The sequence below is a fragment of the Medicago sativa genome, chromosome 5 (genome assembly GCF_051527215.1).
Source record: "Medicago sativa cultivar Bolivia chromosome 5, Bolivia_mono, whole genome shotgun sequence".
Classification (NCBI taxonomy): Eukaryota; Viridiplantae; Streptophyta; class Magnoliopsida; order Fabales; family Fabaceae; genus Medicago; species Medicago sativa.
The window spans coordinates 76,595,432-76,615,999 of NC_140753.1; the positions used below are offsets into that span (position 1 = coordinate 76,595,432).

The 20,568-nt window shown below is 32.7% G+C and overlaps 3 protein-coding genes across 4 annotated transcripts; 1 reads left to right on the top strand and 2 right to left on the bottom strand.

Annotated features, from left to right (window-relative positions):
- The first annotated feature begins 2,298 nt into the window (after positions 1–2,298).
- LOC146925152 (heavy metal-associated isoprenylated plant protein 47-like) lies at positions 2,299–3,423 on the top strand. 2 transcript variants are annotated; one of them, XM_085710994.1, is made up of 3 exons: positions 2,299–2,400; positions 2,578–2,656; positions 3,072–3,423. In XM_085710994.1, the coding sequence occupies exons 1-3, from the start codon at positions 2,395–2,397 to the stop codon at positions 3,215–3,217; spliced, it is 231 nt and encodes a 76-aa protein (XP_085567120.1). In that variant the 5' UTR covers positions 2,299–2,394; the 3' UTR covers positions 3,218–3,423. The 2 variants fall into 2 exon arrangements, with proteins under 2 accessions (XP_085567120.1, XP_085567119.1); XM_085710993.1 differs by lacking the exon at positions 2,299–2,400 and having other exon boundaries at positions 2,569–2,656.
- Positions 3,424–4,713: 1,290 nt separating this feature from the next.
- LOC146925153 (putative DUF21 domain-containing protein At3g13070, chloroplastic) lies at positions 4,714–12,734 on the bottom strand. Its single transcript, XM_085710106.1, has 14 exons — positions 11,811–12,734; positions 10,694–10,791; positions 10,511–10,604; positions 9,630–9,707; positions 9,375–9,478; positions 7,917–7,998; positions 7,461–7,600; positions 7,304–7,382; positions 7,146–7,209; positions 6,966–7,057; positions 6,149–6,214; positions 5,790–5,906; positions 5,299–5,469; positions 4,714–5,160 (listed from the first exon to the last, which is right to left on the bottom strand). Exons 1-14 carry the CDS (start codon positions 12,396–12,398, stop codon positions 4,915–4,917), a joined length of 2,019 nt encoding a protein of 672 aa, XP_085566232.1. The 5' UTR covers positions 12,399–12,734; the 3' UTR covers positions 4,714–4,914.
- A 3,748-nt stretch (positions 12,735–16,482) lies between these two features.
- On the bottom strand, positions 16,483–20,255 carry LOC146925154 (sugar transport protein 7-like). The gene is made up of 4 exons (XM_085710107.1): positions 19,944–20,255; positions 18,250–18,569; positions 17,252–17,878; positions 16,483–17,063 (listed from the first exon to the last, which is right to left on the bottom strand). Exons 1-4 carry the CDS (start codon positions 20,086–20,088, stop codon positions 16,641–16,643), a joined length of 1,515 nt encoding a protein of 504 aa, XP_085566233.1. The 5' UTR covers positions 20,089–20,255; the 3' UTR covers positions 16,483–16,640.
- Between the last annotated feature and the right edge of the window lie 313 nt (positions 20,256–20,568).

A 20,568-nucleotide genomic window follows, 5' to 3' on the forward strand; every position in this document is an offset into this window, starting at 1 on the left:
CTAGCACCTAAGTATGATATTATTATTATTTTTGACAAAAAAAAGTATTATATGATTTAATAAATGATAAAATGATTAGGGAGGTGAGGATAATTCGTTTTTTAATTCGTTTTTTTTGGGGGAAGTGAGGATAATAGGAAAATTTCTTGGATTGATTGGGAGTCCATTTGTTTGGATAAGGAGGTTGGTGGTATTATATGATTTAATAAATGATAAAATGATTAGGGAGGTGAGGATAATTCGTTTTTTAATTCGTTTTTTTTGGGGGAAGTGAGGATAATAGGAAAATTTCTTGGATTGATTGGGAGTCCATTTGTTTGGATAAGGAGGTTGGTGGTTTGGGGGTAAGGAGAATTAGGGAGTTAAATGTGGCGTTGTTAGGTAAATGGTGTTGGAGACAGGTGTCGGATAGGGAGGGTTTGTGGTTTAGACTTCTGGGGGGGGGGGGGGGGGGGGGGGGGGGGGCTTCAGGGAGGTGGCAGTGAGGGTTCGGTGTGGTGGAGGGATATTGTGAATATCCGTGATGGGGTGGACTTGGTGGGAGGATCGTGGTACCCTGATAATGTGCGATTACAGTTAGGTAATGGGTCATAGGCGTTATTTTGGTTTGATAGGTGGGTTGATGAGGTGCCTCTTCAGGTCCGGTTTCGCCGTTTGTTTGATTTATCAGAAAACAAATGGTTAACTGTGGCTGAGATGTTTGACTTGGGTTGGGGTGAGGGTGGGGAGGCTTGGAAGTGGAGGAGGAGGTTAAGGGGGTGGGAGGAGGACTCTCTAGTGGAGTGTAGGTTGTTATTACTGACCGTGGTTTTGCAGGGTACTGTTAACGATATTTGGACTTAGCTTCCTGATCGAGGCGAGGGTTATACGGTTCGAGGGGCATATCGCATTCTCACTAGAGGAACGCCAGTCAACCATAATGTCCCTTTGGTACTGCGGATTTGCTTTGGAGGAAAGATATTCCTCTGAAAGTTTCGATCTTTGCGTGGAGGCTCTTTAGGAACAGGTTGCCTACGAAGGTGAATTTATTTCGGCGGGGAATAATTCATTTTGAGGCACAATCATGTGTCAGTGGCTGTGGTTCCAGTGAAACCTCCGATCATCTTTTTTTGCTTTGTAATCATTTTGGTATGGTCTGGTACCTGGTTCGTCAATGGCTAGGTGTCTATACTGCGGATCCCTTAACTTTGGTGGATCACTTCATACAATTTGGTTCTTCAGCAGGTTATTCAAAGGTGCGGTGTTCTTTTATGCACTTAATTTGGTTTGCAACTTCATGGGTTATTTGGAAGGAAAGGAATGATAAACTCTTCAGAACAAAACAAAGCTCATTTCCTCAGCTTTTGGAGAACATTAGGCTACTCTCTTTTTATTGGCATAAAGCAAAATGTGCTAGTTTTAATTATAAGTTTCATGATTGGTGCCAAAACCCCCTCTTGTGTTTGGGTATAGGCTAATCATTGTTCATTCTTGTTGATACAATTTGCTGTAAATATTTGTTATCTTTCTTGGCACACCTTGTGCTAGAAAGACAGTCAGTCGTTTAATATATTCCATTTTGATTTCTTCAAAAATAAATAAATGATAAAATGAAATATTTTTCTTTTAAAAATATTATGTGAGATTCATACAATCTAGTGAAACTATTTAAATATTAGTAGTCAAAATGTACCAAAAAAAGTAACTTGCTAATATTGTTCAAAATTATGTTTGTGAAAAGATTATATATATGTGTGTGTATTCTTTCAAAAAAAAAAAGTATGTATGTATATTGTATTTAAATTTATTTTAATAAAAATATAGCCTTTAAATTTAAAATTGTTAATATTAATTAATAACTGAAAATTAGTTGTTGATAAAGTCTCAGTTTTTTTTTGTGATTAATTATTCTACTCCTGACTACCCGTTGTTTACACAAAATTTAAACTAAAAAATGTTTTACAAATTCATTCTTTTTGCAAGAAGGAGATGAGAGTAAATATTTTTGAAGGAAAAAAAAATCTAAAATTGAACGTGTACATATACATCACCATATTCCTTTCATACACGTCATTCATATGATATTGACTTTGAACATAAGCAGCTGACTTAGTTTGTTTATTTCATTTAAATTGATAAATTGATAACACGACCATGTCAACCGTGTTGAATCCATAAAAAGTGGATCACCAAGTTAGGATATAAATTAATATTATTTAGTTAACTTAATTGCATATACTTTTGCTTTGCAAGTTAATTATTTGAATTTAATAATCTATACCGCCACTAGTGACAGATATACATGCTCTACATTATAGTATATATGCATGGGATCATGGTTAATTCTTCTTCAAGATCAAGAAGATTCTCGTAAACTTAATTAAACTAGCTAATCCATTTCATTTGGTCGAGATTATGAAGGTACGCTGCAAATTGCTTCATTAAATTTCGTTTTCTTTCTTTTTCTCTCAAAAACTGGACTTTCCTATATTCCAGAACTATATTTTCTCATTAATTTGATCAACGTATTTATATACATGCATATGTGGTTTATTGCTTAATTATGATGCATTTTTAATTTACTTATAAATGGTGCAGCAAAAGATCGTGATTGAGTTGCCCCTCCACTGTGCAAAATGCAAGAAGAAGATATTGGCCATATGTACCATTGCTGATGGTATGTGTTGATCATATAAAAGTGAAATGTTTTATATTGAAAAAAAAATAATGTATTCAAAAAAAAAAAAAATATACATATATATATATATATATATATATATATATATATATATATATATATATATAACAAACATTACATTGGTCCAAGTAGAACTCGACTCGAATCGCTTAAACAAGGTCTCGAGTTCAAACCTTGTGAATGAAAAAATATGGTTAAGAGAAAAGACTCCACTAAAGATCAATCAGGTTACCTGATGAAGATTAGTCATCCTCGAGAAATTGGAGATGCTCATATGATAAAAAAAATACACATTTCTTTTTTCAATTAAAATGTTTCACTACTGTATTTTTAACTTTTCAATATTAGGAACTGGTAATACGGTTAATTAACTAATCGTTTGTGAATGATATAGGTGTTACAATGGTTACTTTGGAAAGGGAAGGAAAAGATAGAGTGGTGATTAAAGGAGAAGATGTTGATGCAGCAAGGGTGACTGAACGTTTGAGGGAGAAAGTGACCAGGCATGCTAGACTTGTTAGTGTGACCAATGATGAATAACTATGTATAATGTTGCTTGAAATATATGTGTTCAATATTCATATGTAGAAAGGTGATTGTTCATTTGTGAAAATTATCCTATACGCAGAAATGTATTCTTCAAATTGTTTGTATCGTTTTGCTTTGTAGTAATTTTTTATGTTATATGTCATATGTAAGGATTGTGTTTCTTTTAATTGGTATAAAATAGTATTTGGATTTTATTTGAAATTATTGTTAATTGGGTTAATTATGTTTCTAGTCCCTATAAAATAGCGACCTTATAAGTTTAGTCCCTACTTAATTTTAATAGCATTTTTAGTCCCTATAAAAAAAAATTACTTATAATTTTAGTCCCTGCTAAAACAAAGTTTGATTAATTATCCTTAAACTCTTAAATTTTTGAACGATTTTTTTGAGACAAGATTAGAACACTATGAAAGGTTCGTTTACTAAAATTTAGAATTTTCTGACATGAAATGAATTAAATATGAATTTTTTAAAACGACAAAAGTTAAAGATAAAAAGTAATAAAATATGGATGTAGAAATCAAATTTCGCGATAATTTTTTGCGGACGAACTTTTAGTAATGTTCTAAACATGTCTGCAAAAAATTGTTCAAAAATTTAAGAGTTTAAGCATAGATTAAACAAATTTGAATTGAGTAGGGACTAATACTCAGTGCAGAAAAACAAAATTAAGGACTAAAAATGCTATTAAAATTAAGTAGGGACTAAACTTACAAGGTCGCTATTTTATAGGGACTAGAAACATAATTAACCCTTGTTAATTTTATAACAAAACATGGACAGATGGACTTATATTGTTTGAACCATTCCCACTTCAATCAAAACACCACCTTATTACACAAGTGAAAATGGAGGGGGGACCAACCACCATAAAAAACACTTGGCATCCAAATGTACATACAACTGAAACAACCAAATCCTTTTCACTATATATCTCCCACCCCAAATATAAACATACTTTATACTCCCTCCCTAAATATAAACAGGTCTTGCACATTTCACTTCTGTTAAGAAAAATCAATAATGTAGTTAATGTGTTCGTATGAATGTACCTAAAATACCATTTTATATGTGTATGTGTGGAAAAATGCAAACTTAAGGAACCAAATATAGTAATGAAAAAAAATATTGTGTAGTCAACCTCTTCAAAGTGTAGGAAAAATGCTATTTTCAATATATATCAGAAACTCTGGTTAACATACCCTAACTTTTTATATTCAAAGATACTTATTAAGAAAAAAAAGGAGCAAAGGTATCTAGTAAATTAAAATATAGCTTACATTTAGGTTTAATTTTTCTGTCAATCAGCGTTTATATTTAACGCCAAAAGGAGTATATATCTGTCATAAAACACCATAAAGTCTTATAATGCATTAAATAAATAAAAACAAATATTTCACACTTAGGCCTTTCTAGCTTGCTTATAGTTTCCTCATCCTAATGTTCATGTTTTTTCTTTCTTTGGATGATAGACAAAGAGAATAGGATTTCTGTTTGAATAGAAGTTAGAACCCTCTATTTGTCTTGGAAAGGTTCTGCATGCTATAACTCATTGGTTCTCTCTTCTTTTTGTGGAAGAACATTGGTTCTCAATTTGTACACGTATCTCAAGTTTTCCAACTAATACAAAAATGGCACAAAAGCTTGCCAATTAGAAAGAAATGATAAAAAAAATTGAGGAAAATAACTTAATAATTACTATGAGAATTTTCCTGATCAACTACATATTCATTAGAAATGTCTTCATGTGGTCTCTTTGGAAATGTATATCCATCATACTCTGCCTCATCTTCAGATTCCTCACCACTGTTCCATTTTCTTTTCACAATTTTTGGGAACATTCGTGTTACTTCTTTCGCTTCCAACATTTCATCGCCACTATGTAGTCTTTCAAACCGAACAGCACTCACCTTTCTCGCATTTCCTGCTAGTATCTGCGTCAAAGACAGAGAAGCTCTCAATTCAGTTTTGTTACTTCACACAGATTCGGAAAAAGAAGAAAAAAAAAATATCTGAAAACTTATAAATAATACCATAAGGGACAATACCATCAATAGCAACAAAGTGATTACCTCAAGTTTGAAAATATGTTTCTTCTCTTTCGGTTCCTGGTGGTCACCATTGGTGTCATCGTCGTCATCTTCATCATCCCTTTCAAGAACTAACTTGATGGTTTCTCCTGTCCTTGGAATGTATCCAAAGGCTTCACATACAAAGCCCGATACCGTCTCATATTGGTGACCCTGAAATAATAAAGTAACCACCGTATTAATAGGCCCGCAAATCTTAAACATTGGTAATCTTGTCAAAATATAGGGTAGGCTGTTTGAGCTGCAAAGATGCTAGGGTAGGCTGCAATGGTTCTGAGGGCAACTTCAAAATCAACTTAATCATTGGTTCTACAAATAACAATAAATTGTGATACTGGCACTTTTTTCCTTTAAAAGGAAAACCTGATTGGGTGCTGTAATAAAGAAAAATGTTAACCAAAATTTCAAGCACTGATATAAGAAGACTAATATGTAAATGCATGTATGGAAAATGAAATAAAAAAGTGGCGAACCTCTGGCATCTTGATGTTCAAGTCTTCTGAGAGTTGATCAATGGATGTGTTAGCATCGACGTCAAACACGCCCTCAGCTCGCATTACTATGTAGCCGGTTTTCTTTTGTATTTCCTCCTGTAATAGCAACAAAACAATGTTCTTTAATGAAAACTTGGCACATAAAAGCAGAAAATAGTTGTAGTCACCAAAAATCAGATGCAAATATACATAAAAAAAATAAATTTCATTTAAATTTGCTGATTTTTTATCAATCAAATGCAAATATACAGAACTATTGCTCGGGAGGAAAAGTGACGGCAATGTATGTAAATTTGAAAATGTAAAGATTAAGTAGAAGCGTTTATACTGAGATTTACCTTCGAGTCATTTTCATCGAATATTTCACCAACAATTTCCTCAACAACATCTTCAAGAGTTACAAGCTGTTAAATGGAAAAATACGTAAGACATCAAGACTCATTGATTCAAAAACCATTATCTTATCAAAATTGTTAGACATTATTGGCAGATCACAGAATGAACTTCAGATGAATCAGAGAGTTTAGTTACAATCGTAATAAACTGTGTCAGAAGAAGAAAACATGCCCCATTTAGCAATTAAAAAAAGGATTTACTAAATGCAACAAGCACGTGGAAGGATGCCACATAAAATCATTGGCAAAATGAATTCAATCATCACAGATTCAAAATTTATTGCAACCAAAATCAGGGAAGCTAGGGCAACAGAAAGATGAGAACAGAAGGTAAATATCAAGATTTAGTAAATCAGAATTGCCTTGGAATCAGAAAGTAGAGAAAAAACTATTTTAACTTATATATTATTAAATTAAAGTGGAAAGCAGCATACTAATACCTAAACATGTATCTACAATAATTTAAGCAAATATTTGTACAGGATAATTTATGAATATTCTTGAAATTGTTTCTGATGAGTGGTATGATTTCAATGTTGATTAGCTTTTATTTAAAATTAACATAAAAAAGAGGCTGAAAGAAACATACACCCATAGTGATAGCATGTTCTAATTGATATCTTTAATATGCATCTTTTTTTTCCTACAGTTATACTTTGCACAGTTTATACATCTTAAGAATCACAAATTCCATATATTCATATTTATGTCAAACAAACTGATCCGAGTTTGGTTGAATTCTAGTATGGCAAGCACATACCCCAACAGTTCCACCATACTCATTAAGAACGACAGCCATGTGAACCTTCCTGATTCGAAATTCTCTAAGAAGATTCCAAACAGACATTGAATCTGCAAAGGCAAATAATAAGAAATTATTCATCCAATATTATGCACCATGTTATTTCAATTTCGATGTGTTAAGATTTAGTCAAGATACCAGGTACAAAATATGCAGGCTTGTGAGCCAAATCTCCAACTGTGATACTTTCTAAAGTTTCGCCCTTCAAAATTAAACATAATATAATTCTGCAAACTATGAGATTGGATTAATCGGTAAAGAACTTATAACCAATAACAGTAGTAAAATCTACCAACCTTTTGGACATAATCCAGCAGATCCATCGCATATGCTATACCCATTATATTATCAACACGTTGCTCAAAAACAGGAACCCTAGGAAACATGTCATGATACAGTTAGCACACTGGGAAAAAAATATCACTGAATTCAAACTGGGAAACGCTTAAATACCTTGAGTATTGATGTGTAACCCACAAGTGATGAAAATCTACAAGGCTTGAACTTGCATCAATTGCAACAACATCAACAAGAGGCGTCATAACTTCTCTGACATGTGTGTCTTTTATCTCCAACACATTTTCAATCATATCCTATAAAATATATTCAAGACACTTGTCAGAAAAAGAAAAAAAAACAAATGAAAACAGATTAAACACTATAAATAATCAAATGGCTTTTGTAAGTGGTGTAAAGAATAACACTGAACATACGCCATTACTAAAACAAAGAGCACATTTTCACATTAAATTTCAGGTTGCATTTTTTAAAAAAACAATAGTGTAGAGACAATTTTTTACAACGGAACATATTTATAAAATTTTATTTTCTCTAGAGGAGAGAAAGGGCTGAACATTTTGAAAAGAAATATAAAGTGATATTATTAGAATTAAACCCAAAATTAATCACCTGTTCTTCCTCTTCTATTGCTCCACTTAATTCTGCACCCCTTAGCATCAGTTTTAGCTCCTCTTCAGTTACATATGGCTCACTGAAATAAAATATATTGCCTTTAGTGTTAAATTCAATAAAAATAAATGAATGAGAATAACCCAAGATCATTGCTTCAACAAATGAATGCAACTTCCCAGATAAGTATTATCAACATATTCAAACAACAACAGAAGCCTTTATTCACTAGGTGAGGTTGGCAATATGGCTCAAATGATGCCATAACAATATGTAATGAATCATGTTAATGAGACGGTTTAAATCCGCGTCTCTATAAGTTTTCTTTAGTTTAGCTCTACGGCCTAGCATCAGACTATCCTACATCTGGCCTACCCTCTTAATCGCTGCTTTTAAAAGTCTTCTATCCATCATATCCTACATCTGCAACCTTTTCTACAAAGGAATTTACCCCAATTTTATCTCTAATGATTTCATTTCTAATACTACTGGTCTTTTGAAATCACTTATCCAAAGTGTTGTCAATTGGGGATCATGGAAAATTGTGGTTTATTAAAATCCGCTACTCGTCATAGCTAAAGTGCCGCTATTTGACAACATTTTGTACTAAATATTGTATCACGCCAAAATATTGATTTATTCAAATTTTGCTGAGCTATAGCGCCACTAATCTATAGCCGCTAGTTGACCAAACTGCTTATCCATTGCAATATTCTCATCTCTGTACTGAACTTACTTTTTCTATAGGCTACCTATTGCTCAAGTTTCAGTCCCATACAATATTGTAGGTCTTATAGATGGTGCAGTAAAACTTCCAGTTTAGCTTGAGTGGCCTTTTTCCTATCACAGATTCAACCTGAAGTCTTTCTCCAATTTTCACCTCTAACTGTGTGCCTCCCGAAGAGCTTACATTCCAAATACCCTATTTTGCTTTTGTTTAAGCAAAGTCATGTGCTTCCAATGTTTGCTCCGTATCAACATAGAGTAAACATCTTAAAAATATCAGACCATCTATAATAGTAAAAGGTCGTGTATCCACTCATTATGCTACAAGCTTAACACAAGAAGGTGGCCATGTTTACTTTTCATAACCAAGGATAAAGAATACATAAAGAAACAAAGTTCGCTTCCTTGTGCCATATGATTTGACCAGATTACAAACCCAAAAACTGTAACCAACCATCTAACAGCTACCATACATAAAACCCTCACGATCAATAAAGTAACTTCATTTCCCCATTTAATCTCTCATACATTTAAACAAAAACAAAAACAAACTTAGAAAATGCAGAGTTATCATGGTGCATGGGTGAAAAAAAAAAAATGCATCCCTTTAATGAAGGGGCTAAGATTTACATCACAAATAAGAATCAGATTTCACGATAGACACATTAATAAATAAAAACAAAAAACAAATGTACAAGAGAATATTAATGGCTGGCTATTTTTTCAGCATACCTACTTCCTTTTAAGCCAAGCAATTTAAGCATCCCCATTGAAAGAAAGGTAACAATTCTTCCTGCAGGATACAGTACCAGAGAAAGCCATGCCACTGGCCTGACCTAGAGGCATTATAATTTAAAATTAATATTTGTCACTAAACAAAGTTGAAAAAGAAATGCCATGGGGTGCAAAACAAACAAAAATGCTTAATCAGCACATTTCTGTTTCCAAATATAAAAAAAAGTAGAAGGCAATAAATTTACAACTTACCACAAACCGAGCCACTTCTGTGGCATTATGAACCGCGATGCTTTTTGGAGTGATTTCAGTGAGAAGCAAAATGGCAACCTTGTATGATTACAGAGAGAAGAGAAATCAGTTATTATGAGAAAAAATTCTACGAAATGCGTATCAACATGTACACGTATATTATACTTACAAGAGGTGAGAAGAAACACAGTTATGAAATTAAAATACATGTAGTTCATTATCGGAAACAACAACTAAACAGATGCTGAAGCATCCATGAGAATTAAGAAGATAAACAGACTCAATTTATAGCCCAACGAATTTGTAGCTTCAATCAATCAAACCAAGCTTCAGATGAGTGGTATGAGCAATGATATTTTTGGAGAAAAATAAAGATATTACAAGAGGTTTCGGACAAAAAGTTTATGGGTCAAAAAGAAACCGTCAGAGTAAGGTTTTGTGATCAATCTGATACAACCATTCTGTTTGAAAAGATAATTTATACCAAGTACAGGTACTACGAAAAAAGACTAAATAAAATTTAAAATAGGATACTTAACTTTATGAAAATCCTACATCCTATAATGGTGCCTAAATTGCTGACATGTGAATAGCTTTTAAATGTATAAATTCAAATAACATATCATATCACCGCCCCTTTGTCTATTCACTAAAAGATTAGCCCGGGCACCTTTTTTCACAAATTGGTGATAAAGCTAGCAAGCTTTATATGTCAAATTCTGGTTGCCATCACATCAGGAGTTTGCAAGTTTAATGGGCAGCATGTTGATATACTGAAATATTCAAGGTTTGAAATGAATAACAATCAAGTAGCCTAGTGAATCTGAGTTTATGTTTTGATGACCTGTTATTAATATCCAAGCAAGAACAAGAAAACATACCGTCATCACTCCTGTTGCTGCGCTGACACCAGCTTCGCCGAATGCTGCAGTTGCAGCTTCTGTGACCAGAGCAGTTGCTGCAATATTTACCACACTGCATACAACTTATCGACATGAGAAACTACTATAATCAAGTTAACAAAATGATATTCTTCAATTAAAAGACAAATTAAAGAAAAATACGTTGTGCCAATAAGTATGGTTGTGAGGAACCGAGTAACATCACTTCGGAGTAGTCTGAAGACGCCATTTTCAGACTCCTTTTCAGCCAACTCACGAACCTAAAACATTGTCATCAACAGTAATCAGACATCAAAATTTTAAAATTATAGTCAACCATATTAATCATAGGAAGTAACATATCTAATGTACGGAAATGCATGCATATCAAAGAAAACAAACAAAATTCTCAGAGGAAAAGGAACTATAGTATGGCAACTGATGCTTCAAGCAGTTGCATTTAATTTCCTTGCCAACAAATAGGTGAGTCGCTAAAAGCTTAACTGTTAGAAGCACTATTTTAGCAGTTTGTGACTCTACAGTCACACCAATATTACAATCAAATCATGCTGTTTTGTTAGATTTTAAGTTTAACTAGTATTCACCTTCAGTGGCGACATGATCCAAGTTACTAAAGCAAGACAATGGCACAAATATATGTATATAAGGAAAATATGTCAGATATTGTTCTATTAAAAATATTGCTAAACTTACTATCTCAATAACATTCAATTTCTAATCTTTGATTATCTCTTTAAACTAATTTACATAGTACTTATTCATTAATTTAATTTTTTTCCCAGATTTACCCATTTGTTTAGGATTGTGAGTCTTACATCCCAATATACAGGAATTGATTTTTAGTCTATTGTATCAAATCAGTATCAAGTTAATTATCAAGTTAGTATCCAGTTATTATTACAATATTCAAAATTCTTATTATTTCTCTTCTCTTTCAATTAAAACCCATCACTTCAACAAAACCAAAAAAATTGGTGTCTCAAACAGTTAGATAGCAGATGGGTTTCTGGTCACTATATCTCATCTAAAATACAAACTTCATTACTTCAACAATGAGAAACTTTCAACAGTCAGCAATAAAATAAATTTCACTGTCAAAAATGTTCCCGTATCATCATGAATAATGTTCCTATTTCCACAAAAATAGCCTCCAAAACTCAACCCAACCCTGGTAACAATCCTTTTACAAACTACACTATATTCAGTAGACCTATATTGAACAATGCCATACATATAAAAATAGTCACTCACTCATAAAAAGAAAAAATAAGCATGATACCTTCCAAGGCCAAAGTGTAGTAATCGAAGTCTCTGCCAGAGAGAAAAAAGCCGAAAGACCCAAAAGCAAAGCCAATAACAATCCTTGTTCCTTAAACAAACGAAGAATTTGCAACACCGTCGGCCAAGTATTCTTAAGCAAAAGTATACACTTTCCAATAACACCATATCCAGCATTCACCACACCTTCAGTAGCCAAAACTTTAGGGCATCCAAACACCAACACCCCACAAACAGTAGCAGCCAAAATAATTCCTCTCTTCACCAAAACTTCATTTGTAAACTTCAAATTAGCATCAGAAACATTGTTTTTCGCTCGCAAACAATCACTATCACTACCACTACCAATACACTTCACCTTCAAGCTAGCTCCACCAACTAAATTCAAATTTTTTCCATAACTTGAAAGATGAAAGCTTTTACAATTGAAAGGGCCAACACAGTTGGACACAATAGGAAAATGGTATCTCCCATTTGTACCCAAAACCTTCATTGGCATTCTCTTTGTACGATTCTCATGCACAGGGTAAAACAATTTCGAACCCGAAATGAAAACTCGATGACCCAGAACCCCTGATTCGAGTGTCATTGCTAAAACACTAAAATCATAACACCCCACAAGCTAAAAAACGTATTTTTATGCAAAAGAAGAAAATTTGGAAAAACCGAACTTGGAATATTTTGCTGAATTTTGATGAAATTGGTTATGCGATGCAACCGAGGACCGAGGAAGGTGAAAAACAATGAAGAAAGTGTATATACATGAAAAAAATAGTGAAAATTTTGGTTAATTGAAAGGGAAAATTGGAATTGGGAAATTAGGGTTTGAGAAGGAAGAGAATGGGAATTGAGAAGGCGTGGAGGAGAGTTGGTGGACTTGGACTGACCACCCCCACTTCTGGTTGTCAGATGCTCTGTTTGGGGCAAACAACAATGCTTACACTTCTACTTGCTTAACTAAAAAACCATAAATGTCCCTACATGTTTTATTCCATAATAAAAATAAGGAGAATGTTAACCAGTGCCCCAGGGACATTGGTTAAGCACCAAAAGAAACAAGTTTTTGTTAAAAAGTAATATAATTATTACTTGATGAAAAATGACAGTTCATGGTTTCTAGACAAAAAATTCTATTTTTGGATTCCTTAATCAGTGCTCCGGGGCATTGGTTAACAAGACCCTAAAAATAAAGGTTAAATTACGCATGGGTCTTTTAAGTTTGAGGTTTGTAATAAATTGATCATATAAATTATTCGGGTCACACATAACATAAGTCCTTTAGGTTTATAGTTGTAACGGATTAGTCCTTTAAATTATTTTGGTCACACATGAATCTTTTAAGTTTGTAAATATTTTCAATTTAGTCCTTCTGCCACTTGTAATGTTTGGTTAATAGAAGGACTAAATTGAAAATGTTTACAACCGTTTGATGGTCAGGATAGGATAGAGACAAGATATGATATAAAGCTGGGTAGAGATAGGATATGATAAGGACATGATAAACATTAATCCTATCATGTGTTTGATGCGCATATGATAACAAACGAAAAAATTGCTCTCATAATTAATTAAATATTATAAAAATGGCATGTAATTAATTATAATAGAAAATACATGCTATCATTATTTTAAAAATGACAATATTTTAAAAATGGCAGAATATTCAGGATAATAAATAAGGAATGATCCCATCAGGATAATTTATAACTCAACTTATACTCAAGATAGAAATTACAATGGAAAGTTAGGATAGGATAGGAAAATGATTTATTTTATCATATCCTTTTGGTGCATCAAACATGATATTTAAGCAGGATATGATTAATGTATCATATCTTGTCTCCCTATCCTGACCATCAAACGCACCAGTTACCAAAATAATTTAAATGATCAATCTATTACAAATATTATGTATGACCAAAATAACTTAAATGACCAATCTATTACAAACCTCAAACTTAGGCTCTGTTTGGATTGATGGAACATAACAGAGCGGAATGGAATGGAACATAATGGAATGGGGTGGAACGGAGCGGAATGGAACAAATGTTTCGTTCCATTGTTTGGACATTTTACTACGGAATGGAACGAAATTTTCATTCCATCGTTTGGAAAATGGACGGAATGTGGTATGTGTTAGATTTTTTTATTCCATTTTTACCCTCATTAAACAATATTATTATGTAAAATTAAAATACTAATATTTTATTAAAATGTTAGTTTTTAATCTCTAATTCAAATGATTGATTAAGAAGACGAAGTATCCATGTTTAAGGCTACAAGTTTTACTATCACAAATGTGCAACAATCAACTCTTGCAAATTTATCAGTTTCGGTGATACGGGTCTCTGTCTCAATCTGAGTTCTTTTGATAATAATATTAATAATAATGCTAATAAATTAAACAAGGTCTAAAGCTAGCATGAAGAAGAAAATGAGAGAGGAGAATGATCACAGGTAAGGTCGAAAGATAGCAGGAAGAAGAAAACGAAAAAAACTGAAATATGAATTTCAGCTTTATATAAGAAGCATAGGCAAGGTCAAAAGCTAGCAGGAAGAACAAAAACGAAAACGAAAGGTCGAGAGCTATATATACACAGTCATAAGGTGGATTTAATAAACTAAGATGATGTACAAAATGGATAATATAGTAATTAATAAACTAAGAGGTTGGATTCCATCCTATGCCTCCCAAATTGGAGGGGATGAAAAAATGAGAGAAGTGGATGGAATGGGATGGAATGGATCCCATCATATACCACTCCTTTCCACTCATTTTTAAAATAGGGAAATGTTAACGAGTATCTTCGGGGCACTCTTTAAGCCATTTAAATGGTACGTTTTTAATGAAAAATAGTGTATTCAATGCATTGGAAATTGTAACTGTTGACTTTTTAAAAGAATAATTAATAAATTTGGGATGTTTAAAGAGTGTCCGGGGACACTCGTTAACAAGACCCTTTAAAATATCCAAATAATGGAATCACATTCCATACTATTCCATTCCATCAATCCAGCCAAAGCCTTAAAAATCACTAGTGTAATTTAGTTTTAACAATAATAATGAATAGTTAATGAGTTAGTTTATAACATATGACTTTATAGCAAATAGTTGTGGGAAATGCTAACTTGTGCCGTTAAGGCACAAGTTAATAGGCTAAAGATAGAAGAAAAAAAATTCTTGAAACTTGTGTATTCAATAATGTACTCCCTCCATTTCAAAATAAATGTCGTTTTAGCCAATTGCACACAGATTAAGGGATAGAATGAAATAATCATTAGACATAACACTTTTACTAAACTGCCCTTACTTTATAAGAAAAAGACAAATTTAAAGTTGCATTGAAAATTGTGTGAGAGAAAAATTGGAGAGGGAAAGTTGGAAGAAAAAAAATTAAAGTTGTATTGAAAATGTAAAGTGGCGTTCATCTTGAAACAAATTTTTTTGGCTAAAGCGACACTCATTTTGAAACAGAGGGAGTAAAATTTTAAGAATTTATATTTTCAATACAAAATTAATTTATTATTTCTCTTTTTAGTTCTTTAACTTGTGCCCTAGAGGCAAAAGTTAGCATGACCCATAGTTTATAAATTAGCTTATAGTGAATAAAATGACCGGTTGAATTTATAGTTTTTAACAAACATGTCTTGTTAACGAGTGTCCTCTGCGTGCTCTTTAAACATTCCAAAATAAATAACTATTCATTAAAAAGTCAAATATTTCGATTTTCAATGCATTGAATACATGTATTTTCATAAATACTTACCACTTATAATCCTTAAACAGTGTTCTTCAAACACTTGTTAACATTTCCCTTAGCGGATGAGTTTATATAGTTGGTAAACTAACTTATAGTGAATAAAATGATCGTTTAAATTTGTTTTATTTGGTAAAACTAGCATAAACTAGTTTTCCATTAATATTTGCTATTATTCACTACTCTTCTAATACTAATATATTAAAATTAATGATTTTTTTTCTGGCTTTCGCACGGGTTTCCGACCCACCAAAGGTGGGCGACTAATCCGGCTCATGCGTAGAGGCATGCGCACTGGCCAGGCATTGTCCCCCCTGGGAATCGAACCTGGTATTTCCCGGATACGTCTTTGGAAGTAGCTCCTTGCCACAGGAGCCCAAGCAACTTGGTTAAAATTCTTTTATTAACTACGATTAAACTCATAATTTTCTTAATTTTGTAGGTTTAATAGTCAATCACAACTAAATTATTATTAATTATAATAACTAGATGCAGAATCTATGCATTAAACAATTTATTTTGAGCAATTATATATGCACTAAACATTGATAATAATTTTTTTTGTATTTTTTAAACATTGACAACAATGTTTTGAGCAATTTGTTAACGTTTACATGGAGTATTTATTACATATTGTAAAAAAAAAAAAAGTAACATAATATATATATATATATATATATATATATATATATATATATATATTTATAAAGAAATAATCAACGTCCTTTACAATTTGAAAGGAGTCTTATAAAACAAGACAATGAAAAAACTTAAAAAGTCTATATTTAAGGAGGAATGTAGTGCATTACAATTTACAAGAGCACTTGTGGACTTTCTTTTTATCTCTTTACAAGAAAATGTTACCAATTTTAATGTATATTTAGTGGCTTTTGTCTTTTTGTTTCTTCTGTAAAATAATAGTAAAATAGTAACATATTTTCTAAAGAAAAATGTCAGATTTGTACAATTACAATTTATCTTACTAAATATTTTCATTTCTAACAGATACAAAAACACATACATACATGCTACTTGTAAACAAAAACAAAAAAATACATGCTACTTTCTTTGCATTATTGTGATGTGTTTTCAGGCAATATCAATTTCCAGAACCAATGCTTCCTCCACATAAATGTCATCTCTTCAATAGGAATACCTTTGGTTTCAGGCAAGAACAGAAAAACAAATATGGTCATTAGGATAATCCAACCAGCAAAAAAGAGAAAGATCCCAAACTTGAATGAGCATAGAAGAGTAAGAAATGCCTGAGCGATTATGAAAGTGAAAAAAAGGTTTACAAATACTGTGATACTTTGCCCTGCTGAACGAATTTCTAATGGAAATATCTCACTTGGAACTGTCCAACCAAGAGGACCCCATGACCATCCAAATGCTACAACAAATAGGCAAACCACAACTACAACCAATATTGAATAGCCTTTGGAGAGTTCCTGGTTATCCCCAAACTTGACTCCAAGAATTATTGCAACTATAACCTGCTCATGTGAAAAATGAAGCAAAATAAGTTGCCCTAAATTTTTTGTTCAGTTTCAAGCATTTCTGCATTAGACTACTTCGTGTATGAACATAATTTTTGGTTATAACTAAATAAAGGGTAGGATAATAAGTGTTTGTGGATCTTTAAAACATGATTAGAATTTGTTTGAGGCGGAATTTTTCATACCTGACATGTGATCATTTGTATTCCACCACTGATAAGAAGAATTCTCCTTCCCAGCTTATCAACTGTTGCAATGGAAATAAATGTTGAGCAAGCAAGAACGCCACCAGTCAAAGCCGAGGAGTATAGTGAAGCGTCTCCCCCAAAGCCCATGCTTTGAAACAACACCGGAGCGTAGAAGAGAATGGCATTTATGCCGGTTAAGATTTGTGAAGTTGGCATGACAATTGCCATCACCAACTCTGGCCTATACCTTCTTTGGAGTATGTTACGAAACGGGTGCTTTATTGAGTTCGCCAATTCGCTTGCTTCAACCATATCTTCAAACTCTGCATCAACATCGCTAGTTCCTCTAATTTTCTCTAGGAGCTTCCTTCCTTTTTCTTGTGATCCTCGTTCTATTAAGCTGTTTGGAGTATCGGGAAGAAATATTCCTCCTATCGTCATTAAAAGAGCCGGTATTGCAGCCAAGCCTAGGGATAATCTCCATCCCCAAGGTTTAATCCTTTGTGTTCCAAAATTCACCATATTGGCTATGAAAATCGCAAAAGTTGTTGCCACTTGAAACATCATGTTCAATCCTCCTCGCAGGTGGGTCGGTGCCATCTCTGACAAATAAAGCGGAATTGCCTTCAAAAAAAGCATGAGGGGGCACATCGCAAAATATTTGTCAACTTTCAAGGTATAACTCAAACATACATTGTTTCCCATATTTTTTATGAACAAATATTAACATTTACGCTATTATTATTAACAATTAACTCCCTTCAAACTATTTGATACTTGTTTGACTAATCTAGAGATATGTTTTAAATTGGAAACAAAGTTTCCTTCTTTCATAGAAAAAATTTACTTGTGTTCTAAACCAATAAAAGGAAAAAATGTTTTATCTGCTAAGTATTGACCATCAATTCATCATAGATAGAAAATGTGATACTTGACACAATAGCTTAACACTTTTAAGGATTGATCATAGCTAAATTAGAGTAATATGTTATTACCTGATTTCCAAATCCAATGCCAATGCCGAGCATAATACGGCCAAAGATCAACATTGAGAGGTTAATAGCGGAAGCATTTACAGCTGATCCAATTAGAAAGCTAATACCACCACTGATGATACTTGCCCGACGTCCATATGTCCTTGTAATGGTAGATGCAAACAAGGATGCGACTAAACCAGCAATGTATAAAGAAGAGGTAAATGCCGCAAGGCCCTGGTTGTCGTACTTGCAGTAATTGTTTTCATGTGCATGTTGTTTTTGCACGTATACTGCAGGGAAGAATTCTTTAAGGAAGTCATCCATGGAAGTCACCCCGCCTGTTAACCATATAACATTCATCAGAAGAAAAAAAAAACCATGAACACAAAAAATTCTAACAGATAATGAAATGGATGTAAGGTTCATCAACATCTTAACAACTAACATTAAGACTAAAAGTTATTGAAATAAGGAAACAAATCAAGAAAAATATTCTAAGATAACCAAATCAGTAAGGAAACATAGTTCCCTTTCCTTAGTTTATGACGATATGAGTTGAGTTTTGAAGCTTCTTGTACAACTAATTAAATAATTTGGGGATGCATGTAGCATTGCTATAATTACATGCATTTTCCTCCTGATAGAGTACACATTTATGTGATGCTATATTTTCTTAATTATTTGTGATTCAGAGTGCTAAGTTGATGGTTTTATATAGATTTTTTTAAACTTGATATCCGACCTAATGACCGATCAATCTGGAGGTCTAATCAAACATCCACCAACTGATGGCTCAGTTGAAGCCAGAGCAAAGTCTTGTATGAACTGACCCAACATATGGATTGTTAGTATCTAAAGGATTCAAACTTGAAACCTAGAGATGATAATGCGCCCAAGTCCCAAGCCTTTATAGATAATGAAGTGGTTTATAGATAATTTGAAGGAATCCATAACCTGACCGTGATGGATGACCCTTAAAGTCGGGTAGACCCAAAATGACCAATAAATATCCCCCTCAAAAGTGTTAACGTCATTTCATTATCAATTTGTTGTTGATAGAAATATAATCACATCCCATGTCGCCAATAATTGACAATGGAGTGGCTTGTTATTGCCCAATTCTTGACCCTTAAGTCTTCGGTTGAGATTAAAAACGTTGTGAATTAAGCTTTGGGAGAAGATAATTAGAAACAATCAATAATTTAATAAAACATTCTATCATGATGGATGATTGCATTTCCATCTATAGCAAACTGATAGTAAAACAATGGCAAATTTCTTGAGGGAGAAATTTATCGACCATTTCATTTATACACGGCTCGAGAGATTAGTATTTGTAGTTACAACTAGAAAATAGTCGGTCTACACCAAAAAAATTGAAATATGATGTAAAAATTTGTTGTTTACCATTACAGCTAGGTTTTTTTAGATTTTTAGGTGACTAAGCCATAATAGTTTTAAATTTTCATGTTTGAAAATATAATTAAGAATGATAATTTATAGAATCAGGAAATAGGCTTATCAACAAATTGAGTTTAAAAATTCATTAAAAAAACACATAAAGATCAACATATATGCAATTTCATATCTCTTGTGGGATATTCAACTCATGAAAAAATTAAGAAAAATATAATGAAATGAAATATCATTAAAAACATTGAAAACAAAAAACTACAAAAACTTATGATTCAAGTAATGAATTGTGCAAGAACCTGAAATTCCAACATCATAACCAAAAAGTGATCCTCCTGTAGCAGCAACAATGCATGCAATGATAACATAAGGAGTGACCCTCCCTTTATAAAGCTCTGCCCTTTCGTTGTCCACATTACCTGTTGTAAAAGACCCACCAGCCATATTCTTGATTCTCCTTCCTCAAAGAGATTCATTCAAAAGAAAAATGCTTTGTTTTTTCTATCTTCAAGAATGAAAATATCATTCCTACATACTTCTCATGATAATGATAATTTATATCAAGTCAAAACACGAAAGATGCAAATACGATTTTGTAAAATGTTTAACTTGTGAAATTATGATTACACAACTTTGTATTTAACATTCTTTCTTTCAAAAAAAAAAAACTTTGTATTTAACATTTAATGTTTGGATTTATCTTCTCTCGTGGCGTAAATAGAAATTAATTTATAAGAATTGACTAGGAATATTTTTTGGCCATATCATTTGTCATCATCAAATTCCCACCTACCATTTTTTACTTGATTCTCCTTTCTCATAGAGATTCAAAGGAAAATGTTTTTCTACCTTAAAAGTGAATATATCATTATATATATGAGGGCTGTTAACTTGCACCCACCTAAAAACACTAAGTTCAAGTTA

Excerpts from the sequence above, each read along its gene's own strand:
- LOC146925152 (XM_085710993.1), top strand. The coding sequence starts at position 2,569 with ATGGTGCAGCAAAAGATCGTGATTGAGTTGCCCCTCCACTGTGCAAAA. Across the intron at positions 2,657-3,071 it reads CATATGTACCATTGCTGATG|GTGTTACAATGGTTACTTTG; the intron begins GTATGTGTTGAT and ends TGAATGATATAG.
- LOC146925153 (XM_085710106.1), bottom strand. The coding sequence starts at position 12,398 with ATGACACTCGAATCAGGGGTTCTGGGTCATCGAGTTTTCATTTCGGGT. Across the intron at positions 7,601-7,916 it reads CAATAGAAGAGGAAGAACAG|GATATGATTGAAAATGTGTT; the intron begins GTGATTAATTTT and ends TATATTTTATAG. Across the intron at positions 7,058-7,145 it reads GCCTGCATATTTTGTACCTG|ATTCAATGTCTGTTTGGAAT; the intron begins GTATCTTGACTA and ends TTGCCTTTGCAG.
- LOC146925154 (XM_085710107.1), bottom strand. The coding sequence starts at position 20,088 with ATGGCTGGTGGGTCTTTTACAACAGGTAATGTGGACAACGAAAGGGCA. Across the intron at positions 18,570-19,943 it reads TTATGATGTTGGAATTTCAG|GCGGGGTGACTTCCATGGAT; the intron begins GTTCTTGCACAA and ends TATGGTTAACAG. Across the intron at positions 17,064-17,251 it reads TACAAATGATCACATGTCAG|GTTATAGTTGCAATAATTCT; the intron begins GTATGAAAAATT and ends TCACATGAGCAG.